Raw genomic sequence first — 17,032 nt, 5'->3', positions numbered from 1 at the left:
GCAACAAGAGAGGCTGCGATAGTGAGAGGCCCACGCACCGCAATGAAGAGTGGCCCCCGCTTGCCACAGCTAGAGAAAGCCCTCGCACAGAAACGAAGACCCAACACAGCCAAAAATAAAAAATATTAAAAAATAAATTAATTAAAATAAGATTAAAAAAATCATTATTTTAAAAAAAAAAAAGCATGTTACTGGACTTTAGCCTTCTGTGGGCCAGTGAATCTGTATCTTTAACAAGCACCCCAGCTGATTCTGATGCACATGTCCAGAGGAAATGTACATAATAGAAGGGGAGCCCCTGCTTATTGTCTGCAATATTAAGATATAGCTTAAAATAATAAAAATCTTTAAAATGGATATAGATTTTGAAAGACTCATTGAAATAGAAATCTTGTTGTGTTATTACATCTTGTTTTCAGAACATGTTCTTAGGAGGAACTTTTAAATACTAAGTAAGGCCCTAAATGCTGACTTCTGAGATTTTCATGTGTGTTTATTAATCCATCTTTAAATATATTAATATATATATTAAATATGTAGACTTCTCTTTAGCTTGAATATTCTTGAATAATAATTATGTCCGAATTTTTCTTTTCCAAATAAAGCTGTTAACTTGTCTACCCCAGTAAATACAGACTTTTTTGGTCTTTTGCTTAATTAATCTTTGTTTTTCTCCCAGTGCTGTGACAAAAAGGAGGTGTGAGCAGACCAAACTGATGAATAAGATTTCTGAGACTTGGCTGATAAGAGTTATACAGTCATTCATTGTTACTGTTGTTGTTGTTTTCCCAGCCTTCATCCTGGAGATCTCTATCCCTTCACAAGGAAGCCCCTGTTCATCATTGTGGATTCATCCAATAGTGTTGCATATAAGGTGAGTTCCATGAGCGCTATTGCACGTTAGACACTATGGCACCACCCTGAGGTAACCAATCTGAACATGTGCCTTTTTATTTTGCTTTATTTTATTTAATTTTACACAGTTTGTATTTAGTCTTTCTTTTCTTTTGAGGTTGTGCATGCTAGTCAGGATCTGGTGCTATGAATAGAAACAAGAAGAAAACGCATGAATGGACACTCAGTGGAAAATAATAAATCCTCCTGCAGGAAAAAAAATTCAAGATTTCCAAGATCACTGGTGGGAGGTTTATTTTTGTTATATAACCCAGAATAGTTTTCTTTTATAGAGGTTGAAATATATGGGAACATTTTATTTTCTAGTTTTCAAACTTTTTCCCCTCTATACACTGAGCTACTATAGTTTAAGTGGAATTTCTATCCCATGTTATAGAGTTATAGTCATTGAATATCAACACAAATTGTTTTAGATGCACTTATTATTGTTTTTTTTAATTTGTGACAATAAGTAAGAAAAGATGACCCTGAATTCTGAAATAAGTAACAGGGACTTAATGTGAAAATCCTTTCTTTTATATTTTGCTATTGAAGCAGTGGTTTTCAATGATTGTATGAAGAATGGCAGCAGTGAGACACTTTAAAGTTGGACATTAGAATTCAAACAATAGTAATTTACAGGAAAATGAAAACAGAATTTTTGGAGCCCTTTGTGTGTGGTTGGAATATTTCATTAGTGGACAGTATGCTCAGAAATATGCTGGAAACACAGATCTGCCAATTAAAATTATTTCTGTTGTGGGTGTTCATATAATTAGATGGGGAAGCAAACGTTAATAGGTTTATTTCAGGAGAGCAATAGAAATGTCTGGTAGCCAAAAAAGCTGACCCCAAGCATATTTTTCCATCTAATTTTCATGCTTAGTTTCACTTTTTAAAGTCGGAATTCCAAGAGCATCCATCCCACCCTATATTGTTCAGCATGTTTCCTGCTACCCATTTTGTCAAGTTTAACGTTACAACTTCTGATTTTTAGGAAAACTAGCTATGTACTCTCTTAAATTGTGAGTGTGCTGTTGTCATTTTTAATCTTTTTGAGAGGGTGGGAGGCTGCTGAAGGAAAAGGTTTATTGGCTGCCCCATTTAAACATATGAAATCAGAAGAGTCCAGGCATTTTGTGTCTTCACAGAATTCAAAAAAAGCATTCTGTGCCTTTGTCAATGAAAAGGAAACATTTGCTACAGTTTAACGATGTAACAGAATGTGTTGATACACGGTAAGCAAGTGTATTGCTTACTATGATCTAGCATGCATTGAAAGTATTTTCACAATCTATTAATTTCTCTCAATTTAATTGGATGTTATTTGATACCATCTTTTATAATCTCAAGAATATCATTCATGTTATGTACCTGCTATTTCCAGAGTGTCGTTTGGATGTAGAATGCGTATTGGATGATGATTTTGAAAAAACACCATTGTGCATAATTGGAATTATGTCTCATGATTTTAATTCTAAATTTCAATATCCCAACACCCAGGATAACAGTGGAATAATAGAAAGATTTCTGTGCGTGTTTGGTGTTGATGGCACATGCAGTATCACTCCTCTAAAAAATTAAATTGTCAAGAACATTCTGATCTTTAGAAATGAAATGGGGAGCCCATATGCAGTAGGCAAATAAGAGCATGACGTAGACTAATTTGGTCTTTTAAAAAACTAGTTAATGCCTCTGAATCAAGTGTGCAGTTCTCTGTGTTAACATATGAAAGTGTCTGACATTTACTTTTCCCACAAAGCACGTAAAAATTCTTAAACTATCATTTTGCAAGTTTCTAATGAAAAAGAACTGGGTGACATGTATTATTTCTTCAGTACATACTTTGTTATATCCATTTCATCCATATGAATGTTTTATGAACATATATGTGTTTTCTAAATGTTTCTTCATGTAAATACAAACACTTCATGTTATTTCTTCATTTCAGTATTACTTTTTAATTTTTATGAAAGTAACTCATGCATATAGTTGAAAGCTGTAGTTCTCTTTCTGTGCATCAGAAACATTCAGAGCCCTCTTCAAAACCACTTGTACCTGGGTCCCAACTCCTGTGATTCTAATTTGCTTGGCCTGGGGTGGGTCTCAGGTACCAGCATAATTCCCTTGTGTGGTCAGGATGAGATCTGCTCAACCAAGTTCCACCAGGAGTTACTAACAACAGCAGTCTCCCACTCTCATACCCTACCCCTGTTTGCCTCTTCCCAGAGGCTACCATTTACATCTTTTTTAGTTAATTATTTTGGTATTTAACCATTATTTTTCTAAATCACATGCTGGTATTGATATTTCTTGATTCTTCAGTTTTAAGCAGCATGTATTGATATCCCATTATGGAAGAAAAATTTAGCTCTCTTTCCCCTTCCTATCCCCATTTCATATTCATACCTTTTATAAACTTTTATCCACACAATAGACATATCATAATTTTGATTCACTGAATATTTAGTGCTTATATTATTATGACTATACAATGCTTTTAACATCTAAGCCACATAGTAAACTTTTTCTTTTCTATGCAACTTTCTACTTTTCCTGGAGCAAATAATGTTATCTTGCTCCTTGTTTTTTTTTCTGAACTTATCACAAATTCAACCCCAAGCTCCTCACCAACTGCTTAATCTTCTTTCAGGTTGTTCAGATGCATCATTCTCTTAATTTTATCTTTGGGATGAATTCTCTCCCAAAGCCTCTGGACTGGTGCCCTCTACATGTACTGCACAGCTCTCCTCCCCGAATCTCTTTTCATTATTATTCTGGGAATTCTTCATCTCTCTTCTATATTGGAATCCCTGTTTCCTGAATCCTATGTCTTCCTCTTGGACACTGTCATTTACTCTCTCATTTTGGTTTATTCTCTCATTTTACTGTAGCATCTCCAGCAAAATGGAGCTTTCTGAGAAAGGGTGAATATGAGGTAAAATATTTGAAGTCTTGCACTTCTGCAAATGTTTTTGATTTACCATCACACTTAAATGGTGGTTTTGGTATTGATTAGAAATTATTTCCCTTCAAAATTTAGAAGGCATTGTTCCATTGCTTTCTAGCTTCCAGTATTTCTTAAGAGGTACAAAGCATTCTGAGTTCTTTCGTGTGACTTGTTTTCAGTCCCTGGAAATATATAGGATTTCTCTTTGTCTCCAGTGTTTTTCAGCTTCTTAACAGAGTGCCCTGGTCTGGGTTTACTTTTAACCATGGTACTTGGCATGTACTTAGTGAGTCCTTTCAATCTGGAAACTCTGCTCATTTTCTTGAGTTGTTTCAGTGGTTTCCTCCCTTCCATTTTCTCTGTTCTTTCTTTGGAGAATTTTTGTCATTCATATATTGGACCTCCTGGTCTAGTCCTCTGATTTTTTTGCCCTTTATTTTCCATCTTCCAGTCTTTTTGCTCTGTAGGAAATTCCCTTGCCTTTATCTTCTAACCCTTTTATTGAGCTTTTCATTTGTTCTCTAGATGTTTCTTTCACAAAGATATAGATGTATCTGTGTGTATGTAAAACATATATACATACACGTATATAATTGGTTTTTATCCTGGTTGAAATATCTTCTCTTCCTTTTGAGAATGTCAATGATCATTTTAAAAATTCTCCCTGCATGGTGTCTCTTTCCTCCATTATGGTTTGTTTCTGGTGTTTTTCCTGAATATGTCATTTTAGAGACTCATAATTTTTCCTTTCTGCTCAGATATAAGAGTGGAAGCTAGCAAAATGGTTGGAATCTCTGAGGTTGTGGGTAGGACTTGTCACAGTGAGCTGCTCAGTGTGGCGATCTAGCTGGGCCATTTAGTTGGGTAATCTCTGATGTCAGTGTCTTTAGGTCTTCGTGGTCTAGTCATATTCACTGGAGCAAGCTCAGCTGTTCTGCCCAGAATGTAAAGGTCTATCAGCATTATGCTATGTTTTTCCTGAAGTCTGTGTGTTTTTGTTTTTGTTTTTTAATATAAATTTATTTATTATTTATTTTTGGCTGTGTTGGGTCTTCGTTGCTGCATGCGGGCTTTCTCTAGTTGCGGCGAGCAGGGGCTACTCTTTGTTGAGGTGTGCGGGCTTCTCATTGCCGTGGCTTCTCTTGTTGTGGAGCACAGGCTCTAGACGCTCAGGCTTCAGTAGTTGTGGCGCACGGGCTTAGTTGCTCCACGGCATGTGGGATCTCCCCGGACCAGGGCTCAAACCCGTGTCCCCTGCATTGGCAGGTGGATTCTTAACCACTGCACCACCAGGGAAGTCCCCCGTGTGTGTTTATATCTGCATATACATGTACTTTTATGTACCCAGTGCTTCATACTTAAAAGATTCTCAATAAATATATGTTGAATGATTAAATGAAGGTAGTCACCATTATCCTTATTTTATAGTTGCGGTAACTGCTCTTGGAGATTAAGTATCTTGCCTAATTGATTCCAGCAGTCTTTCTCATTCCAAAGCCCAAGCTGTTTCTACATTTAGAAAAAGAGGAGCTTTTTGTGCTAGTCTGAGCCTCATTTCAGAAGAGAGGAATTGAAATGCCGAGATCTGTAACATAACAAGTATGGCTCACATTTTGGCTCTCAAATTTCCATCAGGGAATAGGCTTTATCTGTAGTAATGTAGTACTAGTGGGGTTAAAAAAAACACAAACCTGTCATTTTGGGGAACACTTCTTTGAATTCTGCTTTTTTTTTCTTTGTAAGAAGAAAATCCTTTGAGTATTTAATTATTTATGACAGAGGTGGATCCCTGCCAGTAAACATGACTTACACATTTGTCAAAACAGTCATATTTATCTAAACAGCCTTGTCCTAAAGTGTTTGACTGATGACTGTAGGTTGCTGTGGTCTATGAAGGCATTCACCTTCATAACAAGATTACCTAAGAGCTCTTCTGACAGTCAGCCTCACTCACTCCATTTCCTTCTTGCTACTTTGAAAGGCCGTCTCTTTGTTTTTGGCGTTCTGCAGTTATCTAGGTTTTGTTTCTTTATATTTAACCTATTGGGAGTTGCTGGACTTCTTGAATCTGTAGGTTAGAGTTTTTCGTTATTGCTGGAAAATTCTCAGCCATTATCTCTTCAAATCTTGGCTGTGCTGCAGATCCTCTCTCATCTCTTTCTGGAACTCTGATTTTACATACATCATTCTCATTGTGTCTTCCGTGTCTCTTGACCTCTCTTCTATATTTTCCATCTTTTTGTTTCTCTGGCTGAGATTTGGATAATTTCTTCTGATCTGGCTTGCAGTTCACAAATTCTTTTCTTCAGCTGTGACTAACTCGTTATTAAACCCATTTATTGAGTTTTATGTTAGTTGTGGTATTTTTCATTTCAGGAAGTTCTGTTTGGTTCTTTTTCAAATAATTCATTGCCCTTTTTATAGTTCCCTATTTTCTGTTTTCAAGTTTGTTCTTTATTTCTTTAAACTTAATAAGCGTACTTACTGTATTATTTATTATCTATCTAGTAATTCTTTCACCTGAAATCTGCTTTTGCTGCTTAAAGACACCCTTTGCTGTTTTTGTATCCCTGTATGCTTGATTATCTTTGATTAGATTCTTCTTGTTATCCTTGGATTCTTCTTGTTATCCTTAAAATTATCTGTGGGAAATTCACTGAGTCCTAGAATGATGGTACTTTCATCCAGAGAGGGTCTGCATTTGCTTCTGCTAGACACCTAGAGGCACTGCCATTTGGGGACCATGTGTTTGGGATTGCCTAGGTGGTATGAATCTGGGCTACAAACATGCAAGAGGGCTGGCTTACGGTTACAACCATCAGGACTGTTTGGTTCGTTTGTTTGTTTGCTCTGTCTCTGCTCTGCTCAGCACCAAGAAAATTTTCCTGCGGTCCCCCGAGGCATGGTCCTGGGGGGCAGGAAGGTGTGAAATTTGGTTTTGGTTCATCCTTACAGTAAGGGTGTAGCCCTTTGGGATTCCAATTTAGCAGGGCCAGTTTTCTGTTAGACTCCATCTTAGGCAGACCCTGAGCTCTGACTGCTGTCCCCTTCTATGCATAAGGCCTTTAAAACCTAAATGCAAGTGGCTCGATTGCCTCAGGGCAAAGGAGGCCTGGCGTCAGCTGATTTTCTGTCTCCTCTGCTGGTTTTGCCTCATCTCTCTGACCTGTCACTGGAGTGCCCCCGGGCTCCGTCCTTTTTCCTCTTCTTTTCCAGCTACAACAGACTGCCCTTGATGCCCTTACATAATTTCATGACTTTAATTACTATCTCTATGCTGACACTTTCCACATTTATATCTCCAGCCCAGACCTTTCTCAGTTACTCCAGACTTGAATATAATCTACCTACTCTACATCTCTATTTGGTGATTCTCATAGAGATTGCAAAGCTAACATGCCCAGGACAGAATTTCTAGACCTCTTCCAGGTCCAGCTTTCCCCATGTCAGTTAATGACTATTGTGCTTTTATAGTTGCCCTAGCCCAAATCCTTAGTTTCATTCTGGACTCTTCTTTCCCTCACACCCACATCCATTTCAGAATGTTTTATTGGTTATAACTAATATATCCAGAATCTTACCGCCTCTGCCGCCACCATCCTGGTCCATGCTACCATCATCTCTCCCCTGAATTATTGCAGTAGCTTCCTAACTAGGCTTCCTCCTTCTGCCCTTGCTCTCCTACAGGGTGTGGCTGTAAATCAGATTATGTCACTTATCTACTCAAAATCTCCGGAAGGCTCCTCATCTCACTCAGAGTAAAGGCTTCATGTTTTCTGCCCTCACACGCCTCCTCCCCACCTCAAGTGCATCTCTGATCTTCTCTTGCTGGTCTCCCTTTCACTCAGTTCTCTTCAGCCACACTGACCTTGCTGTTCCTCAATCATACCTGGCAGCCTCCTGCTTAGGATCTTTGTGTTGTGTTCCCCCAACCCTGAATCCTCTTCCAAAGATACCCACATTGTTTTCCAGGTGTTTAATCAGCTGAAGCCTCTTAAGAGAGTTCTCCCTAATTGCCCTATTTAAAATTATATGCCTCCCCAGCACTCTTTATCCACTTTTCTTACTTTATTTTTCTTATAATCATAAGTTAGCTTCTATATAATGCCATGCACTATTCTAACACATTTAATCCTCACAACGCAACGTGTTACTTTTGTTATCCCCATTTTACTGATAAAACCAAGGCACAAGGTGGCTGATTTGGGATTTAAATACAGTCTGATTATAAATCTTTCTGTGCTGCTAACTACTCTATTCTGTCTTTCCATATGAAGCACTTGTCAGCTTCTGTAATATTATATAACTTCTTTATTTTGTTTACTGTGGGTCTCTACCTGCCACCTCCACCCCCATCTAAATGTCAGCTCCAGGAAGACAGGTTTAGTTTTTTTTAATCTGTTTTTTTTCTTTTTTTCTTAACTACGGTATCCCTAGCACCTAGAACAGTGTCTAGTTTGTAGGTTCGATGAATATCTGTTGAAGAAAGATTTATTTATTTATTTATTTGTTTTTGGCTGCGTTGGGTCTTCGTTGCTGCACGTGGGCTTTCTCTAGTTGTGGTGAGCAGGGGCTACTTTTTGTTGAGGTACATGGGCTTCTCATTGTGGTGGCTTCTCTTGTTGTGGAGCATGGGCTCTAGGCATGCGGGCTTCAGTAGTTGTGGCGTACGGGGTCAGTAGCTGTGGCTTACGGGCTCTAGAGCACAGGCTCAGTAATTATGGCACATGAGCTTAGTTGCTCCGCGGCATGAGGGATCTTCCCAGACCAGGGCTCGAACCCGTGTCCCCTGCATTGGCAGGCGGATTTTTAACCACTGCGCCACCAGGGAAGTCCCTAAAGTTGTAAGATGTTTTAAAGTCTCAGTTAAATGGATAATTTCCTGGGAAAAAAATATCTAATGACTACAAGAAGGGAAATCTGAAAGCCCAATCACAGGGTATGAAATAGTATGAGGGAAGTGATCAAAGTTATCTCCTTTTTCTCCATAAAAAAAAGGCTCTAGGGCTTCCCTGGTGGCGCAGCGGTTGAGAGTCTGCCTGCCGATGCAGGGGACACGGGTTCGAGCCCTGGTCTGGGAAGATCCCACATGCCGCGGAGCAACTAGGCCCGTGAGCCACAACTACTGAGCCTGTGCATCTGGAGCCTGTGCTCTGCAACAAGAGAGGCCGCGATAGTGAGAGGCCCGCGCACCGCGATGAAGAATGGCCCCTGCTTGCTGCAACTAGAGAAAGCCCTCGCACAGAAACAAAGACCCAACACAGCCAAAAATAAATAAATAAATTAATTAATTAAAAAAAAGTTTTTTTAAAGGCTCTAGCCATTTTGAGTTCACCAATAAATTTTTTTAAACTTTTATAATCTGCACAATTCCAGAGCAATGGAAAATATCAGAAATATCCAATTCATTCTATAACAGGCCACAAGACATTTATATGACCTTGAGTATTTCCTTGGTCTTTTCTGAGACTCTTTTTCCTTCTCTGTAATAATTTTATAGGATTGTTAAGATTATGGGTTAGGAGCTAAGAATCCTAGGATAGTCCCTGGAAAATAGTTAGCACTCAGTAAATGTTAGAAATCATTATGATAATGATACTATTTCAAGACAAAAATAGCACATACAAAAAACTCTATCCCAGATTAGTTTATAATTATAGATGAGAAAATTTTAAATAAAATGCTAATAAATAGACCTACTAATAGAATAATCTATCTGAATAATGCATGAAGGTTCCATATATGAAAATCAATCAATATTGTATTCCCTGTTACCTTTCACCCATTTTTCTATTAGGGCAGTGGTCTTTTTCTTAGGGATTTGGAAAAGCTCTTTCTATATTAAGGAGATTAATCCTTTATAATGTGAGTTGCAGATATTTTTCCCCAATTCATCATCTAGCTTTGGATTTAGTTCATGCTGTATTTTTGATTTTTGTAACTGGGTTTATTAATCTTAATTATAATAGTTTAGGAAGATCTTCTAGATGACAAAAATAACCCTTATTTTCTTTCAGTACTGTTATTGTTTAATTTTTTTTTACATTTAAATCAGATATATTTGAAATTCATCCTAGGTTTTGGTATGAAGTATGGAGCCAACTTTTTTTCTAGATAGCTATCAATTTTTCCTACCAATTCCAACCATCATCTTTATCATATATCCTTAAGCCCTGTCTATTTTGGGGTCTAATTCTAGACTCTTCATTTTCTTGCATTGGTTTTCTGCCTCCTCTTATGCTGTGGCACATATTTCTAATTACTGAGGCTTTGGAGTATGTTTTGGTATCTGATAAGTCTAGTTCCCCCTCTTTGCTCTTCTTTTTCAGAGTTTTCCTGGCTAATGTACCTTATCTGTATGCACTTTAGAATTTCTTTCAGTTGCAGGGGAAAAAAATCCGTGGCCATTTTTGTTGAGGTTGGTTTAAATTTTAATAAATTATTGAAATGACATCTTTAGAATGGGTTCCCCTCTAAGAACACAGTATATCTTTCCATTTGTTCAAGTCTTCATTTTTATCATTCAGGAGCATTTTTTAGTTATTTTTGTTTTTTTCACTTCTTATTAAGTTTACTCCTAGGAGTTTTCTTTCTTGTTTTACCAAACAGTCTATGATTTTACTTCCCATGTAGATCTGCCTTTAGGGAAAGGATATTCTTAATCATGCAAAGAGTAGTGAGTGTCAGTTTAATTCTCACCCTAAATTAACACATTCACATTCTGGTTTTATACATCATTCTGTATGAGCAATTAATATGATTCACAATGAGAGATGAATCCAGTCTTCACATACCAGTAAGTCAGGTTTTAGAGCCTGTGAGGCTGAGAGCCAGATCATAGATCTTGGCAAATTTACCCTTGTAAATATTAGTGTATGTTGCCCAGTGGAGCAGCCTCTTGATAAACAGCCAGATACCCTCTCCCTGTGACACTTCAACCATGTGTGTGCCTTTACTTTAAAAATCAATAGCTCACTTAATAAACTTCACCACTTTAAGAAAACCTGTTATGCATGTTAGTTAAACTTGAATGACAGTCTCTTCAGCTGTTACTGATGTTTCTGCATCTGTTTATAAGTAAAAGGACCCAATCTATACACTAATGATATGCTTTGGAAAATTACTATCATTGGTCAAATCTTTAATGAAAGTTTTAAATTCTTATATATTACAGAATTTCACAAACTTATTTGGACAGCCACTAGTCTGCTTGCTTTCTCCTACAGCATATCCAAAAGCTTTACAAGGTATGTTCTGTCATTCCCTGTTGTATCCGTAGGTTGCAAATAAACTTATGTCTACATTTTGAATAATACTGCTCTGATCTTTGTCTCCCCCACCTATAGTGGTCAATTGTGGATTTATAGTGTTTAATGTGGCAAGTGTCAGTCTGAAATAAACCCCGAAGTCTTGCCAACAACCAGGATTCTTTAATGGGCTACTGTTAGGCCTTGAGATAATTCTAAAAGAAATGATAAATCATCCCTGAGAAAAGAGTGGTTTTGGTCCCTTGCTACTGGGGAGCTCATGATTTGTGAATTTTAAAATTTGTGTTGCAGGTGTGCTGGTCGTCATCCATATAGCATGACTTCCTCCAGCTCTGGCTACATATTTTAAGTATCTTTTAAGACCGTGAGATTTCTGGTCTAGAACACTTCTCAATCTATGCCTAAGTGTTAGAATAACCTAACTGGCACAACTTAAAGGGTGTCTTTTTATTCACATTTTTACCTCGCATTTTTAAAATAAAAGAACCTCTTCTCAGGGTGCCAGAGAGACAGGTCAATGTTCTGCCTTTTCTCAGGTGGCTGAGAAATGAAAACCTTTTTGTCTTTAATAATTTGTCCTCAGTAAGCAACACACAAAATCTAATCTAATTCCCAGTCATTAAGCTAGGTAAAATACTAAACAAACCTTAATCCTGTTTTAGCAGTACTTGTCACTGTTTCACTATCTCCCTAACTGTGAATAGTGCTGATGTCTCTCTGTGGGAGATGGCATTTTACTGCTACTTCCCAGCCAGAAGTCCTGTCTGCTGACATAGTTTGACACAGGAAGTGATGGTCAGCATTTGAATGCCCAAGAGAAGCTGGAGACTTTTCACCGTTGTTTTAAGGTAAGTTCTGCTATTTAACAGGGAAAAACATGTAGAAATACTAAGTTCATGTATCTAAAAGGCAAATCACTAAGGGATAGAACTTACCTTCAAACAACGGTAAAGCTCTCCTGCTTTGAGGACTTTGTTAACCTGTTTCTTATCATTTTTGGAGAAATGTAACCCCTTCCAATTGCGAGTACTTTTTGCTATCAAGTTTTCCTATCAAGATGCAGCTTTATTTTAAATTGCATGAACCTAATGGGTTAATACCACAATTATTTAATCTGAAAGGTTTTATTGTGAAGAGGGTAAAAACACAGACTCCGGAGGCAAACTGATTGTGTTTGAATCCCAACTCAGCCACTTACCAGCTATGTGACCTTGGGAAGTTACTTAGCCATTCTGTGCCTCAGTTTCTTTCCTATCAAATGGAGATAATAATAGTACCTACCTCATTAAATAATTCTGGGTACACAGTAAGTATTCAATATGTGCTAGCTATTGTTATTATTAATATGATTAATTGAAATATATGTCCTTAACATTTCTTAGTCCAGTATCCTATTTTTTGTGCTGTAAAACTTAGACCTCTAATCCCTTAAATGTGTCCCATCTGGACACAAAACTAGCAGATACCTAAGTATTTGGAATGTCAAATTACGTCCCTGCACCTCTGGTATCTGAAGTCTACAGTTCTCTCTTTAACCAAGAGTCACTTCATTCACTCAGCAAGCATTTATTCCACATTTATTTATCAGGTGCTGTGCTAGGTAGAAGATATAGACAACCGAACGGGCAATTACTGTAGGTGCTCTGAGGGTTTCACAGGAGGAAGCACATGTAAGGTGAACTCCTGACCAGCCCTTGAGGGTTAAGAAAGTGGATGAAATGATATCTAAAGTTGAGTTGAAGGATACGTAGAATTAGATGGGGGTGGGAAATGATTGAATGAGAGTGTTCTAGCAGAGAAAAAGCATGCGAGCATGTGAATAATGAATTGGGGAGGAGCTTTGATGGAAATGGGGAGATGATGTTGGCCAGAGTGAGGACAGTGGCTGGTTAGCTGGAGATAATAATCCTGGAGAACCAGTAGGACTTGATGATGGACTGGATGAGAGGGAATCGGAGAGGAAGGAAGCAGGGATGGACGGCCAGGTGTCTGGCTGAGGTGCTGGTAGAAATGATAATCCTGGATAAGAAGCAGATCTGTAGGAAACAACAGGGGAAAGAATCTACTGACAAGTTTTGATATGTTGAGTTTGAGGTTACCTTTGAGAGTTAAGTTGAGTATAGTAGTCTGGAGCTCCTCTGTCCAATAGAAATATAATGGGAGTCACACATGTGATTTTAAGTTTTCTAGTAGCCACACTTTTTTTTTTTAAGGTAGAAACAAACAGGTGAAATGAATGTTAATGAGACATTTATATTTTATAATTCACAGTGTGTCTCAATTTGGACTCATCATTTTGAAGTGTCCGGTGGCTACTGTAGGACAGTGCCGTTCTGGACCTAAGGAGCTTATTTAGGCTGCAGATTGGGAACTGGGAATTAGTATGCATATAAATGATAACTGAAATTTATGCATAGGTGAGATCAGCAATGTGTAGAAAGAAAATACTGATATTTAAGGGATAGGAAGAGAAAGAGCAACTAACAAAAGAGAATGAAAGAGATTGGCAGTTCTGGTGCTTCTCAGAGGGTTCCATTAGGAGCTGCCCATGATCCAGCACTTGCCATATTTGCATGGAAGTTGTTAGTTGCAGGGGAAAAAAAAGCAAAGGAATATGTTCATTTTCCATTCCTCTTAAGTTTACGAGGCTCTATCTTAAGTTTTTTTCAGCAGAAAGCAATGTACCTGGGATATGTTTTTGTAGTTCCAAGCCAAATGTACTTTGTTGAATTATACTTTAATGATACAGCTTTAATTTTATACATTGTCAGTATATTAAAATGTTCCTCAACTGCCTCTCTTTTGCAAAACTGTTGTCTATATATATAACATGTTTGTTATTACAGATCAGTCTCAACGAGGTAGCCTGTTCACTCTCTTTTTGAACAATCCTCTAATGGCCTTCCTATTTGTCTCTGGATTGTCAAGCATGCGTAGAGGCCTATGGGAAAAGTGTCAAGAATATCTTCGAAAAATCAACCGCGATATTGCCCAGCTACTGACCCATTCACGTTCAATAGGTACCCTACTAATCTAACTGCACACTTAACAGAATGTACTATAATGGTTTAAAATTGTTTAAATTGTTTGAATTTGTAAAGGTATTTGTTGAAGGCAGGAAAGTTGAGAAGGTTTTCCTGAACATTTCTTCCCTTTTGAAATGTATTTTCCACTTAAGTATCCTTTTACTGTCACTTTTCTCCTCTTTGCAGATCAGGCATTTCTCCAGTTCTTTGGAGATGAATTTCTTCGCTTGCTTCTCACAAGATTTATCTTTTGTTCAGCCACCATGAGGATGCACAAGATTTTTCGGGTAGGCAAAGAATATCATTAAAGATCAATTTTGCCATTTTAGGTATTTAAGAGTCATATATTATATTTCACTTGTATTAAATAAACTTTGACTAGATCCAATATAATATTCACACATTAATATGTAAGGTATAAAGATGAACAATCTAAGGCACATCTGAGTAGCTACCACCCAGTTTAAGAAGCAGAAAGTTTTCATTGCCTTTGAGGCCCCTCTGTGGGTCCTCCTGATCCTGTCTCCCCTCTCAAATGAAACTAAAACCCTGAATTTTATAATTGTCATTTGCTTTTCTTTATGGTTTTGTCACATGTTTTTGTGTTCCTACACAACATGTTCATGGATCCATATTGTATGTATTCTTCTACATCTTGCTTTTTGACTCACTGTTACGTTCCTGAGATTGAGCCATGTTGATGACTGACTGTAGCTTTCATTCATCCGTTTTCACTGCTATATAGGATTCAATTGTTTGACTGTACATCCCAAATTACTCATTATCTACTGATAATGGCCATTTGGGTTGTTTCTGGTTTGTTATTATTATAAACGATGCCACTGTGAAATCTTCCATCAGTTACCTGGCACACATGTATAAGATTTTCTCTGCAGAACATACTAGTAGTGGACTGCAGAGTCAGACACTATAGATGTATTCAGCCTTACTAGTTAAAGCTCTGGTTATACCAGTTTACGCTTGCAGTAGCTGTGTGTAAGAGTTGCTATTGGTCTAATCCTTGCCAACACTTGTTGCTGTCATTCTTTGTGTTTCATGTGGATCTGGTGGATGTAAGTAGTAGCTGGTTGTGGTTTCAAATGTCATTTCTGGGATTACTCTTGAGGTTGAACAACTTTTCATATGTGTTACTCTGTGTTCTTCTTTATGAAGAGTGTGTTCAAGTCTTTGGTCTGTTTTGCTCTAAGTAGTTTGTTTCTTTCTGTGTATTCATGTAACTATGTAACACTCTTCAGTGAGGTTTTAAAAAATTTAGCCATTTTTCACTTCTTATAAGTAACATTTGGTTCTTTTTCAAATACGCTTAAATATTTTCAAAAGTCTTTTGCCATTTTTAGTTTTAAAATATGATATTTTTTCCATTTTATGATCATAATTTTAAAATGTGAAAGAGTTGTGCAGTGAATACCCATATACACACTAGCTGGATTCTGCAGTTAACATTTTGGTATATTTGCTTTCTCACATATTTGTCCATTTATCCATCTCTCTTTTTTCAATCATCAGTTCATCTCAGTTGTTGATGCATTTTGAAGTAAACTGTGGACTTCACCCCTCAACACTTCATCATGCATATAAATAACTGAAATTTATATTTATTTACTTACTTCTTTTTTTAATGTAAAGTTTACATACAGTGAAATGCACAGAACTGAAGTGTACCACTAGATGAGTTTTGACAAATACGTACTCCTTTGTAACTCAAACCCCAATCAAGTCATACAACATAGCATCATTCCAGAAAATTTTCTCCACACCCCTTTCCAGTCAGTCCACTACCCATTATCCCAGAGACAATGCTTTTTTTTATTATTTTCACTACAGATTAATGTCACCTATTCATGAACTTGAATTATACAGTGTAAACCTTATTTGATCAGCATATTCTTAAGATTCATCTGTGTTGTTTCATGTAGAAGTAACTCATTCCTTTTGAATAGTTCCATTTTCTGAATATATCACAGTTTATTTAGGCCTTCTCTTTTTTTTTTGGCTTCGTCAGGTCTTAGTTGTGGCATGCGGGACCTTCGTTGAGGTGTGTGGAATCTTTCGTTGTGGCTCACAGGCTTCTCTCTGGTTGTGGCACGTGGGCTTCTCTCTAGTTGTGGTGCACGGGCTCCAGGGTGCATGGGCTCTGTAGTTTGCGGCGCGAGAGCTCTCTCATTGAGCCCCACAGGCTCAGTAGTTGTGGCGCGTGGGCTTATTTGCCCCACGGCATGTGGGATCTTAGTCCCCCAACCAGGGATCGAACCCACGTCCCCTGCATCAGAAAGTGGATTCTTTACCACTGGACCATGAGGGAAGTCCCCTAGGCCTTCTCTTTTTGATGAACACTTGGGCAGTTTTAAACTTTTGACTATTATAGATAAAGTGACCATGAACATTCCTATACAAGTCTTTTCCAAAGACTTAACGTTTTGAATTTTCTTGGTCATAGAGTAGGTATGTTTTTAGTTTTATAAGAAACTGCCAGACTTTTTCTCAAAGTAGTTGTGTCATTTTCTGTTCCCAGCAACTGCATGTGAAAGTTGCTCTACATCCTTGCCAACACATAGTGTTGTCAGTCTTAAATTTTAACCAGTCTGTTGGATTTATAGTGGTATCTCTTTGTATTGGTTGGCCAAAAAGTTCATTCGAACCTTTTGGCCAACCCATAGTTTCAATTTGCATTTCACTGATGAATGAGGATATTGGACATCTTTTCATGTGCTTGTTAGCTGCATTTTATCCCATTCTGTTGGCTTGCCTTTTCGTTTTCTTAACAGTGGCTTCTGAAGACTAAACTTTTAAAATTTTGATGAAGTTTGAACTAATCAATTTTTTTTTCTTTTGTGGTGTGTTTTATCTAAGAAATCTCTGCCTATCCCAAAGTC

At 37.6% G+C, this 17,032-nt stretch overlaps 1 protein-coding gene across 8 annotated transcripts in view; it reads left to right on the top strand.

Annotated features, from left to right (window-relative positions):
* The window catches only part of SCAI (suppressor of cancer cell invasion), a 145,432-nt gene that overhangs the window by 112,895 nt on the left and 15,505 nt on the right, over positions 1–17,032 (top strand). For 6 of the 8 annotated variants that reach the window (XM_082403271.1, XM_082403277.1, XM_082403275.1 and 3 more), the window contains 4 exons: positions 793–874; positions 11,019–11,091; positions 13,959–14,132; positions 14,325–14,425. In XM_082403271.1, coding sequence (XP_082259397.1) covers positions 793–874; positions 11,019–11,091; positions 13,959–14,132; positions 14,325–14,425 — 430 coding nt within the window. Of the gene's footprint in view, positions 1–792; positions 875–11,018; positions 11,092–11,816; positions 14,133–14,324; positions 14,426–17,032 lie in introns of those variants that run through there. The other 2 variants (XR_014247770.1, XM_082403272.1) reach the window with 2 other exon arrangements.

The sequence above is a fragment of the Balaenoptera borealis genome, assembly GCF_965194805.1.
Source record: "Balaenoptera borealis genome assembly, chromosome: 8".
NCBI lineage: Eukaryota > Metazoa > Chordata > Mammalia > Artiodactyla > Balaenopteridae > Balaenoptera > Balaenoptera borealis.
The sequence above is the reverse complement of the archived record's forward strand: the minus strand, read 5'-3'. Positions and strand labels throughout refer to the sequence as shown.